General features: G+C 38.0%; 1 protein-coding gene across 3 annotated transcripts in view; it reads right to left on the reverse strand.

Annotated features, from left to right (window-relative positions):
* CSNK1G3 (casein kinase 1 gamma 3) overlaps nt 1–13,761 on the reverse strand; it is a 62,848-nt gene that overhangs the window by 32,079 nt on the left and 17,008 nt on the right. For all 3 annotated transcript variants that reach the window (XM_072416030.1, XM_072416028.1, XM_072416029.1), the window contains exon 2: nt 5,308–5,715. In XM_072416030.1, coding sequence (XP_072272131.1) covers nt 5,308–5,482 — 175 coding nt within the window. In that variant the 5' untranslated portion in view covers nt 5,483–5,715. The remainder of the gene's footprint in view (nt 1–5,307; nt 5,716–13,761) is intronic.

Here is a 13,761-nt window from a genome sequence, read left to right on the forward strand (position 1 = left end):
GTAATACGTGGTAATCATCCAGCAGATTTACACAGCGTGATTATAGGGCATGGCTGGTATTTCTAGGTCATGCACTGATATCAACACCAACCTCCTGGCCAGGGAAACAGAAGCCATAGACGAATAGTAACAACTCCACAGAGACTGAACATACCATCTGTACATATAACAAATATGAGAATAATAAATTACAACCAGTTGCTAAGGGCAATAACTATTAACATTACACAAGTAACCCTTTTATAACCTAGATGCAAAAAGTTTAGCATGTGCTGAAAACAAGAATATCTGCATATATTTTTTCTTAAATTAGTTACATTGTTTGGTTACAGAGATGAACAATTTTCAGTTTATTTGGTTTTGGAAACCTTCTCCAACCATCTTCATTGGGTAATCCTGAGAACAGCATGCTTTGGTGGTTACATTCATTCTCCCACTGAATGGAAGAGAAGAGCCATGGCTGCCACCTGTGCGGGACTTTCTAGCTGTGTGCATGCATGCGTGGGGATGTGTCACAAAGATGTTTTCTTAATTTTTATTACAGTTTATCCAACAGAAGCAACAAAAGAACTACATTTTTGGTAGGTTCAATAGGTATTTCCTGTACTTGCTAAAATAATCTTAACCTCAATACTAACCCAGACACCACACATATGAGCTAATAAGATGCAACACATTCAATTTGTCATTTTCTTTTTTCTTTGTTTTTTTAAAAAGGCCCTAAATGAACATGCCTCAATCAAAAAAAAAATCATATCTGACTTGATAACTGTGGGTTGTTTTTTACAGATTACAAAATCTGAGAAGAAAATATCCACAAGAAACCCAACACAAACAGAGAACATGCAATTTTCATAAATATAACATAAAATAGAAGCAGGAAAAAAATGTCACAATATAATTTTCACATTGCATTTGTACGGGATTAGGGTCTCATCACACTAAACATCCTAAATGCCAGAGGAGGACACGGTGCAAAATAAAAAAAATATAAAATCATATGCCTACATGTGCCATTCTCTTGTTAGCTCGTGAAGGAAGGCAGTCACTTCCTCACCAGCAAAAGAATGACACATTTAGAAGGAAACAAGGTGTCTTAGGAGATCCAAGAGAGAACTGAAAGCACAAGTGTTATCTACCTATAGATTAAAATTATTACATGTATAATTTTTACTTGTAGATCTACACTCACTAGCTAGGCTGCCATCACACCTTTTGTGTTGCAGTAACTCATGGGTTGCAACAAACACTGCAGCAAAAATGAAAGCAAATAATACAATTTAAAAAATGAAATTATTTTGGTGGGCAGGTAGGATAGTCTGTGCTTTACCAAACTAAAGGTGATGCCATTTCAGCACAAGTTATTATACAGCAAATAAAATGAACCTGTGCAATTCTAATGAATGTTTACTTTCTTGTACACCTGTGCAAAGACTATAGACAAAGTATTTTTTTTTTTAGTAAGCATTATAAGTATTCTTACAAGCAGCTTTGACACAAACTATTAAAGACTTTTGTAGCTGCTTGTACTGTGAGGTATTTTTTTCTCAAAGCAGCTCTTTAGTGATTTTAGAATACGAGAACCATTTGTCTACATTACATGAATTATGGGGGAAGACCATAGGCACTGGCAAGCCCGGCTGTCACAGCTGCTTACTAAAGTCAATGGAAGGAAAGATTCAACACTTCCACTGTTGCTCCCAATCAGGAATGAATAGAGAAGATGCTCCCTATAAAATGCAGCACAGCACATAAAAACACAGCAACTTTTCTCTCTCCCCAGGTAGATATCTTTCTATGAGCAGTGCACTCTCCAGGGTCAAGTATATGTGGCTTGCCTTATCTTCTGCCCTCAAGAAGGGCATCTTCTCTATATCAAATGTAGTATATTAGCATATTCACCCAATATGTCAATATAGTACAAATCTAAAAAAAAAAAAAAAAAAAGCCTGCAAATCAAAAAGCAACAGCAAAGGAACAATGTTCGCTTTTATATTACCCCTGTGTATATTGAAGCTCGCACTTTATTTCTGTGTTTTCTAAAACAAGACCTAAAGCATTTTAAAAGGCCATCCGGCAGATGTACTTAAAAATAAACATATACATTATGAAAACAAAAAGAAGAAAGAGCAATGAAGTTTTGATGTAGGAATGCATGAACTCCAAGCATAATTATGTAAACAGCAGCTAGATATGTCACAGGGCAGCAGAGAGCTCCATTACAGGACAATTATTTCAATCAGCCTATGCAGTCAGAAATACCAGTATTGTCCTGGGAATGAAGGAAAACTCTGGACCCATTCCAGAAAGCTGCTATATACACAAACTGTAAAAGGAGGCCTCCTAAGAGCCGAGCCACTGCAAACTGAATACCAAGCCAGTGTGTCCATGTCCAAAAAAAAAAAATAAAAACCTAATCATTGTATGTGACTTACAGTCATACTAAAAAAATAAACCAGCAAACTCTAAGTGAAACTCGTTATTACTTTTCAGATTAGGATGGTGTGGAATCTTCATCTTGAAATGTTCCTAGTAAGTCAGATTGCATATCCTCTGCTTCCCTTTCTGGTTACTCTCGCCAATCCAAGCAAGAAAACCACAGCACCCATCAAAGATAAAACACACCACCTACCTGACGTCCAGTAACAAAAGTTGAATCTGTTACATGCTGTTGGAAGTTTATTTTTGTTTTGTTTTTTTCTAACAGAGTTTCTGTTGGTTGTTAGTTGTAGTGCTAACACAAGTGCTTACCTAAGAACTAAATTTTCTTTTTAAACAATTGGCAATTGAGCAGAAAGGGACAGGTGATGTCTCTACTGCAATAACTAGGCTTCCCTGCCTGATTGTTGCCCAGCATGTTTATTGGCAAAGATACCCAGCAATCATTGTTTCCCTTGTGCATGCAGGAAAAGAACTCCCATGGGACAGCAAGGGAGTTACATCAAACCAGTCTGGCCAATCAAGATGACTAAAGATCATACTGAGGAAGAAGATGGCGGTGCCCTGGGAGAGAACGGGGGAAGGCGAAATATAGTGGGTTTAGTTGCACCTAAAATAAAACCTGTAATGAGCAAAATAACTATACTCAATAACAGTTACTTTACCAGTGCTCTCCCCAGCCTCTTTTAGCCGGGTGTACCGCCTGGCACTTTACATCTTCCGCTCTTCGCCACCTAATTAGCACACACTGGGCGAGGAGGGTTAAAAACTTGTCTAAACAAAAAAAAAAATAAAAAAGTCTAGGACCTGACTTTCCCGAATGCAAAAAAACTGGATACTGAAAGTTGGGTCACAAAATAGAGGCCATCACCTGTATATAGCTTCATCTTACCGAGCTTGCAAAAAACAATTCTGGGAAGAATACTGCCCTACCTACTTCTTGGTTTTGAGTATTATGAAACAAGGTTTGTATTCATAAATGCCCTAGTTATGTGATTTTTCTTTTATCCAAAATGACCATGAAAGGCATGCCACAATCAGGATCACCACAACCTAGGAAACATAGCTATTATGTCCAAGATAACACTGTGGCAACTCCTCTCAATGCAGAATATTTCTTTTCAAAACTCACCTATACCTTGCCCTCTCTGAACAATCAACTTTTTTTTTACCAATCCATATGGGACAAAGGAGGCAGCCAGTGTACTTAGTTTGTATAACTGGCCACAACTTCTATTTTATTTTGATCTTTAGAATCAGAGTCCCATGGTACCTGCAGACTTGGTTGTTAACAGTGCCTGTCGTTCTACATACAGGGAAAATATGGTGCCAGCGCCAGGTCAAGTAAGACAAATTACACTATTTTCAGAAGTACCAAATATTTGATAACATTTTCTGTAGATGAATCAAAGATATGGCAGCAAACCCCCACTATTGTGTCCACTGGTTCTGTATACTGGACTGCTTTGATTTGTCCCCTGCATTCTTGCTGATGACATAATGTCACTCATAGCTAATTTTTAATGCTGAAGCCTAGCCTTGTTTTTCAACTTAAACAGTTGTACTGGCTTCTCTCCTGTAATGAAAATACTTTCATGACATCACTGCAAGAAGCTTGCCATGTGCAGTAAAATCAATGTGCATGAAAAAAAAAATTAGCTAATTTCCTGTTTCCAACAACATACTTGGAAAGGTCAGCGTACAAAGCAGCCAATCCCAACACATCCTTAGCTGCTGAGAATGAATTAACAGCTGTGCCCATATGAAGGCGCTACATCATTCTGGTCTGACCAACCAAAATGTCCCAAGATCCAGGAAACCAAAGGAGGACTCAGTGAAGATGGTGGCACCCACAATGCAGTGAGAGCAGGAAAGCTTATTTCATTGCAGAGGGACATTGCCTACCCCCTCTGCTATAAACAACCTGTCTGGCCACAACTTTTTGTCATTTAGGTTTAGTTCTGCTTAAAGTACCCGAGAAGATCAAAGAAAAGCTTAAAGCTATAAAGTACATTGAATGCAATGATGAACTTGTAAGGACAGTCATGTAGGACAAAGATAGGTGGATACCCAAATGTTACACAAGCTTATCTGGTTGAACTGCCAATTTATCCAGCTGAGAAGGTGCCAGCAGTAAAGATCTGTAAAGCATGTCAGCTGCTACTCTGAACTAGGTCATATCTTTGTTTACATGTCATACTGAAGTGACAGACTAGCATGAAGCCTATGGTACTGCAATGTCACCCCCTTGTTTTCTTTTTAAAAATGACAAAAATAGTGATAGAAAAGTTTTCCAGATTCAGCCCTTAGTTGCAAAAAAGATGCATTAGTCAATTTTTGTGTAAAGACTAATTATTGGGTATATTACTGGGAAAGCTACCCGAGTTCAGCATGTACTAGACTACAGACATTCAGGCACTATTCCTATTTATGATTATTAACACCCCCTATAAATCCCAACACTAATCAGTTAGTTAATAGACTGTAGACAAGTTGTAAACTCTGATACTCCAAAAAAGAGGAAGATGAGAGGGGAGTTACTGACCTAGCTAATGTTAAGGGTGCCTCTGAAGTACAATTCATGTATCAAATGATACTTTCCACAAAAAATTATTACACATACATACACAAACATATACTATATGAAATTAATCTGAACCACTGAATGTGAAATACTATATTACTACAATACAGCTATACTGACTTGCATATATTCACATCGACCCCTGCTCCATTGGAGCTTACAATCTAACATACACCAAACAATCCACAGCCAAATAAATACGTTATCCAATTGTTTTGTCCTGGATTAGTTTGCTATCAAGTTAAAGTAATGGATTGTTTTCCATGAAAAGATTCATTGCTTACCTAATCGCAGTTCTCCAAAATTGCCACATCCAATCTTTTTTCCAACTCTAAAATTAGGCCCGACCATCAATACTCCAGAGTTCGAAGAGCCAGTACGTGTGTTGTGACCTGATCGGCCACTAGGTCGGGCCATTCTTTCATCAGGTTTGTCTTTGTCTTTCTTTTTGCCATCCATATCAAGTTTACGGTACTCCACTTTGAATTCTTTTTTAAGGACAAGCAAACTCAAATTGGGTGTTGTAAAAATGGAAACATAACTAGTGAAGTTCCCCTGATGGATACTGTTATTCTCTCTTTCGATGGTGATGAGGACTCAGCATAGGCAGGTTCATCCCATTCGCAAATTATTTCCACTGGGGTCTTCGGTACAGTAAAGTTTATCCTCCTAGCAGCTGTCCTGGGCCAAACCTAGAAGAAAGACCGCCAAAGAAAATCAATTAGAATAAAAAGTAAAATAATCATATGTGGGGAAAAGGTTATTAAATATGCAAGATAACCAAAGCGGACAATTTGTTACGGGAATTGGCACATAAATAAAACTGCTTAGAAGTTATGTTATGGCCTTGTTCACTTTTTGGTAAATATATCAAACTCAAGAGCTAATTAGGGCATGAAAACCCCATTAGAAAATGAAACCTTTGAAGTCAATGCATTTAGGCCTTTTTTTTTTTTTTTTTTTTTTTCAAGCAGTTATTTAAAAAAAATGAATTGTGCAGAAATATATTTAGATAAAGGAGACTTTGTTGTTTTGTTCCACAGAAATATGATTCATTTAACTCTACAAATCTGTATTTCCTCAACCCACAGTCTTGTTCACAGGAGCTGAGAAACGAGGTAAAATAAGGTGAACCTGGGCCTGATTTTCAAAACAGCAAAAGAGGCCAGTGAATCCATGTTTACTTCAAAGATTCTATAATGTGCAGCGAAATAGAGCTATCATTTTACATGTTTAATGTGAACGATTTCACTTTTTTCAAAAAAGCCTGATCACCATCCAAAATTTGGAAGCATCTATGAACGGCATTAAACATTACATGTAACAAACCCTCTTTCTCAAACAATCTTCCATACATAATAAACTTAGTTAGGTGATCACATTTATTTCTCCCCATTCCTGTCTATAACTGCTAACATAATAAATGGGTCAGCTTATTTTCTTCCATCCGTATTCCACACACAGAAAGAAAAAATTAAACTATACAATAATTACTCTATGTAAACCCCATGGATATTCAGTTCTTCTTGTAATGGCTTACCTAGGTGATCCTCCTATTTACCTAGAGGCACACTACTTTCCACTAAAGACCTCAGAACTGATTAAACATATTTATCCACAAAAGCAAAAAAAAAAAAAACAAAAGCTTTGAAAATACAGCGTCAGCACAAGTTGGAACAGCAGTGCCAAAACTGGACTACCTAAAACAACAGGGTCTCAGGGTATTATTCATAGTCTGCTGCACAGCACTCATTCTTCGCAGATCTTAGCTCCCTTTATCACTGTAAATTCATTTTACACACACACAAAAAATCAGTATTTTCATGGCATATTCTGTGTGCACATATCGGTGCATACAAGTAAATGACTTTCACACTTACTCAATTGTTAAACCTACTAAATAAATACACCCTTTTCGGGTTAATATGAAGGCATCTATGATTACATATCATTAATATTAGAGCTTTATTTCAGCATGTTATGAACAAGCAAAAGAATACCAGTACTAGTCACCAGGACAAATACAATGGCTCAAGCTCCCTTGCTGGGACATTAAAAAAAAAAAAAACAACAGTTCTAATCTTTCACACTACTATCCAAAACTGGAAACGTTTGGGTTCATACATACTTTGTTCCCCAAGGGTCCCTGTCAAACAGCAACAGTTCTTTGACCTTCCTACAAAATACAATTCAGCTTTGTCCTGTGCTCATCCAAATCTTCACGTCAATGATAAAGACCAGGCAGTACACTGATCATATTAATGATAAGCACCTGCTATAACGCTGCCAAGTCACTGCTGTAATAAGGTGAGAAAACCCTCATGAAAAATAACCTAGAACAAATTAGATTAGATTCCTAGGAACCCACTAGGAATCCTCGAGTGGTTCCTACAAATATTTCATTGCTGACACTACCACTATTATATTGTTTCCTCTCCTTCCCGTGTGGGAACTTTTGATGAAGCCTTTACCGGCCTAGGGAATTTTCTTTACCCCTAAACAAACCGTTACTACTATCAAGTAAACCCTACAGAGACTGGTTATCAACTTACAGTCGCATTAATGGCCTTTATCCATCCCCTGAAGAAGCAGCGTACAGGCGAAACGCGTCAGTTTGAGACTATTACCGCTCTGACTCTTTCAGTACTTATATTTAGGCAGCTTATGTCTAGCACTAAAGGCATTTCCCCTTGTTAGTTTCTAGGGGGAAGCCTTTTTCACCATATGTACTCACTATTGAATTGTACCTATTGTATATTCTTTTTGGCATTCTTACTGCTATGCCAAATATAAACTTGCTTTCTGCCAGCATAAACTCAGTCTGTTTACTTCCTTTCTATTTATGTATAATTACCTTCTTAGAAGGATGTTACTCCCATTGTGTATATCGATACATACATTTTTAATAAACCAAAAAAAAAAATACTAGGCTTTTTTTTTGCCACTCCTTGCAAACTCCTATAAAAAAGCCTAGCAGACAGCCTGCTACCGCTCCAAGATGCCTAGCACTTGACAGTGGGTACCTGAGGGCAATAAACATACAGTACAGTGCCGCTAAATTGAACATTCACACACACACGTGTGAAAGGAATGTTTTTTGTCAAGCAACACATGAAAAATGTACAGGAAACGACTGCCTAAACTGCTTCAAGCTAGTTAAGTGAACACAAATAACTCGTAGCTTACAAATAACTTATGTAGCAGTAAGAGGGGGGACTAAGACACAAAATCTGCATCTTTTAACTGTGGAGAGAAAACATTTATATGCATAAGAGAAGGTAGCTGTGTCACGTACAAAAACAAAAAGGATTGTTGCAGGAAGGTTGATTGAGCACATAAAAGATGTGCTGAGCCTGGTGAATAAAAAAAGAAATGTGATCACAGTCACGCTGCAAATGTACTGATGCTACTTGAAACCTAACCTGAACCTGCATTGTTTCACCTTTCCAAGAACCCATGAAAGCCACACACAGCATTGCAGCTTATTTCAAACATCATCATGAAGAGAGCACATGGGTCAGCATTCCTGGCAGCTGTCTGCCTTTTCAGACTCCAAACCACAGGACAGCTAGGTTTTATCATACACTGCTCTGAAATGTTTCTACTACAGCCAACAACTCCTGTAATGATACAATTTACCAGACAGCAGGAATGACTGATGAACATTTCCCTAATCCAAATACATTTCTCTGTCCAATAATACTACAAACCCTTTAATTGGTTTTTGTAGCAATACCTATGAAATGTCTGACAGCAACCAGATTCCAAAATGCACTGGCAAATCACCAGTGTAAAAGGGCATAAAGGAACATACTGCTGATTATGGCTGAAATCCAGGCACAAAACAGAACAAAAAAAAAAAACCATCTAGCAGGGTTTTGTTACACTTACTGAAATCAGTCAAGCAGGTCCCTCGCCACTTTAACATTTATATGGGGGGTATGCTGATCCAGTGTCGTTTACAACAGCACCATGGCTTTATTGGCTTTTGACACGACCTTACTACTGGGCAACCCATAGAAGTGGTAATGTCAGCACAAGCTGGCCTTTACTTATAGATTTAAGCCAACTGTTAGTAGTATTAGGAAGTGGTCATTATTAAACTGCAGAAGTTACTGACACAAGGGCATCCAAAACAAAACAGGAACAGATGGGGAATTGTAGGCAATGATTAATGAAAAGTATATAGAAAATTGTTAAACAGACAAATCAACTGATAGAGATTAAAGCAGACAAATGATAAAAGTAATATCCTCATATTGTTGTTTTCATAAACATATATTTACTAGCAACTACATTAATTCAACAATGACACAAAAAAAAAAAAAAAAAAATATATATATATAATATTTATCTCAATATCTACTTTCCTAACTCTCAGGCTCCTAACGAATTCTATTCATAAGCCATTTAAAAAAAGCAACAGTATGTGTCCATCTCATTTCTAGCATACAGACGCGTCACCCATAAGAGACTGAAAAAATAAAATCATGATAGCAATTAATGAAAAATAATGGCTGCTTGCTGCCTATTGGCTGGATGTATTGTATATTAGAAAATAAAACTTGCATTTTGCTGAAAGACTGTAGCAAAAAAAAAAAAAAAAACACACACACACGGTGCACATATAGTACATATTTTATGTCTTGGTTAAATTAATTTAACGTAATGACTCAAAGCACACTGCAAAGTCTTCTTATCACTGCATTACACTGAACCTACCACGAGAAACCAAAAAGCCTACTACCATTACAAAACTGAAGCCAAAGCACAGCAAGACAGCATTCCCAAAAAGATGTATAAACTGACACCCTCCAAATGACCCCATTATAGTAGCCCCTTTAAACTATTGAGAAGGTTGGAGTTACTGCACAATTGTTCATTTGTATGGATTGCCCTCACACAGAGAAGTAGCAGGCGTCCGTATGGCGGGCACTTCCTCATTTAGCACCTGTGTGTAAGTAGGCTTAGCCATAAACACAGCTCATTAGTTTTATGTTGCCGACTCACAGCCACCAAGATAAAAATCTATTCCGCACTATTAATGACAAAGCAAAAGGTCTTAGAAGGGACAACATGACATAACCGATGCAAGTAAAATGGGCATTTTAAATCATTTTACTTTTGTAATCATAACAGTGCTCAACCCAGAAATTTTTTTAAGCTGGGTAGGAAGAAATTATAGGTGGGTAGTAGTCCCTGTATTGTATCCCTAAAAAATGCCGGGGGGAGAATAATGCATAAAAGACAATGTAAACATCTACGAGCGAAAAAGTGAACACAGTCAACTAATACAATCACTACATTGCTTTGGTGTCCAGCACACTTGTAAGTAACTCTCAAATGTTTTACAGAAGTACTCACGTCCAGCCACTTGTGTAGAATCATTATATTGAATATGTTCACAGTACCACTTAATACAAATATTAAAACAAAGTCCTGCTGTAAATTCTCAGGAATGTAAAAGCATGTGGCACACCCTGTCAGCAACAAGAGTGACAAATTTTATCCTGCCAAGCAGGAAGCGCAGATGTGTTTCAGGGACAGAGATCACCCTGCTTGCTCATGGCAAATAACAAAAAAAAAAAAAATACAAATGGTGACAGTAAATAAAATAAGAAAATGATGTAAAATGATCAGTATGAATCATATCATGACTACATACAGCAGTAAATATCTGTGCCAGTGAGCAGGCCTTAGAGAAGACTATTTCAAATGAAAGTTGCTTGAGGTTCCTAGAGCAAAAGGAAATAATACCCTCTAACCCTCAATGGAAACTGTATTCATTGAACTGGGCAACAATATAAGGGCTTAGTATAGATAAGACAATTTTCAACGTGGAGCCAATAAAATGTTTTCGATCCAAGGTGAATCTGAAGTGAATTCAGAAGCAGCAAGGTCATAACCTCCTATCGGTCCCGTGGTTCGCCCATTCACACCCCACAATTGGAAGGGCAGAATTAAATTCACTGGTGAGAGATGTAGAAAATTGAAATTACTGAGTGGTCAAGTTTTTTTCAGCAGGTCTGCATAGGTCTTTTAGACCTATTGTGACACTTTATCACCAATTCGAAAAAAAAGTTGTTTTATACACAGCAGTCATGGGTGCTCAATGTAACAGAAATGTAGGGCCCTTTCACACCTGCTGTGGCAAAAAACACAGTCTTCTGTTCCGGGGTGCGCAGCACTACAATGTAGAGGACTGTAGTTATACGAGTCTAGACTCTTCATGAAAATTTAGTGATAAGCCAGTGTTTAGTCTGCCATTACATGCCAGAAAACCAGCTGCCACTTTTTATGGCAGTGAAATCACTTAGTGGTTGGACAGCAAAGCTGATGCCACACAGATGCCCAAGGTGGCCATGTGAAGCAACCTACTACAGAGTGGGGTTTACCACAAGGGAGTTGCACCCCAGTTTTTAGTCTTTTCCCACAGTAGCTGCCAGTATTTTTCAGACAAAACATATTTTTGTAATTACCAGACAAGTACTAACATCTGTTATCTCACTGCAAATGTTCTCAGCAGACTACCACAGGCAAGAAGTAATCTCCTAGATTGTAAGCTCTTCAGGGCAGGGTGTTGGCGCTATATAAATTCTCTTTAATAAAAATAATTTCATGCAGTTATTTTTTGTAAAATTCATACAGCCACTACAAAGTTGAAATATGCAGTACTGTGATGGCTGTACCCCAAACCATATAGCTATGTTAGGAAAATCATTCACTGTCAGAACTGTGGAGACTTTCATCTCTAAAGAACTCTATTTGCCTAGCTGGCAACATGATTACATGACTTTAACAATTCAAACCAAGAATACAAAGTCATAATTACAGATCTGCATAGGTGTTACACATTGATGACCCACACATATTAGAAGCCAGAAAGGGTCAATACAACAAGAATACCAGTGAATGTGAAGTCAGTAATGACAGCCTCCATATTACCTGCATACAAGTCTCATTACCTGTCGTACTGGGGCCCTGTGATTTGTCATTATATGAAGAGCCACACACTGCCTCACATTCACACGGCTCAGAACATTCCCCCCTGCCACCAAAATACAGGTTTTTTAGAAGTTTGGTAGGTCATACTTTAAATTTAAAGTTTATGTGCAAAAACAAGTGTAGTATTGCAGATTATGTATACATTAAAAATGGTTGGATTTCTTGCTTTTGAAGCAAATATAAATTACTATTTACCTATGTTTTTTATATTTACCAAATTCTGCCTTCGGGTGGGGGAAATGTGGAGGAAGGAAAGTATTAAAAAAGGCAAAGTCTGCACAGTTAGGAGATCACCCCTATTGATTATTGAAGAGGCTGATGACTGAAATGAAGGAACACTGACTGAAACCTGGGGAAGGCATTATTGTACATCTGTACTGGTAGTTATCATTGCCCTTACTATGTCGTTTGAGCAGCATACCTGGATTACAAGGCTGGCTGAACACGAACAAATCATTTGGAAGATGAAGCCCTTCCAGTGTATATATTTAAAATGTGCATTAGATTTTTTTGCCTTTTTAAGGCTTAAAGTGGATTTTACTTGAAATGTAGAGTTTGTTTGAGCAACAGAGATACAGTAGCACAGAAATGTACATCTTCAGCCAAAACCACCAACAAGTAAAATAAATAACATTGATTAACAATCTCCACTGCTCTGGTATGTATTAGCAACTTAACTCCATCATCAGATCACTCACGTCGGTACAGTAGCAAATGTCGTTTTCCAGCTTGTAATACCCTGCAAACTTTGTGTGATGATCACAAAAGTGTGAAGTTGTCGTTCCTTTTTGTAGCAAATTCCACTCCTTTAATCTGGAGGCTAACAGTTCAGACTTCTCTTTTGACAAAGACAGATCCCTTACTAGATCATCTAAATCTGATTGGCTTATAAAATGTGGCTTTCCCTCTTCAAGTTGGGGTTCATAACAATCATTAACACTGACATCATCCTCCTGTTCCTTATCTGACATGTCACTGACAGTAACAACAGATGTAGGGGGGACTGGCACTGGATTCTCTGCATCATGTGGCACTGGCTTCAGAGCAGATTCACAATCAGGATAGACGATTTTTGACTTCTTCGAAAACCCAGCAATTTTACTCATACAGAAGTAGCAGTACTACTGACGGTCTTTTGGTTCACGCCAAACCATAGGCTCAGCAAAAGGTATTTTATTACTTTTCCAATTCAATCATTGTGTTAGGCCTACATAACACACCTGACAGCAGATATGAGGTGCCCAGCTTTTACCCTGATCTCCAATTTCACTTTCAAAGTGAAAAATCTCACCCTCTCGGTTAGGTTCTTGCGTTGATCACACAGGGCATATTTGCCACAAATGTAGCAAAAATTGTCCTGTTTATTAACACAGCTGCGCCTACTCACCTTTAGCTCAAAACAGACTCACCATGGCCTAGCTGTACTATTCAAGATGGTTTCGCACTATAGACAAGCCCTTGGTCCATCTTGCCTTATATACACATTTCTTACGTCAGCTCACTCCCTTGCCCAGACATGCCCAGCCGCTCCTGGAACATGCATGCCACCAGGGGGCGTGATTCAGCTGAGGAGGCAGCAGGCATAGTGGTAGCTGCAACTGTTATAATGTTCCCATGTAAAAATACATCACCCAAACACTGACCATTTGAACAGCTATAGCACGCCTATAACTTAAAATCTGTACGCGATAGGCAAATTCTGAGTTCAGCTTTAGAATCAGCACACTGGATAT

Source organism: Pyxicephalus adspersus, chromosome 6 (genome assembly GCF_032062135.1).
Source record: "Pyxicephalus adspersus chromosome 6, UCB_Pads_2.0, whole genome shotgun sequence".
Lineage (NCBI taxonomy): Eukaryota > Metazoa > Chordata > Amphibia > Anura > Pyxicephalidae > Pyxicephalus > Pyxicephalus adspersus.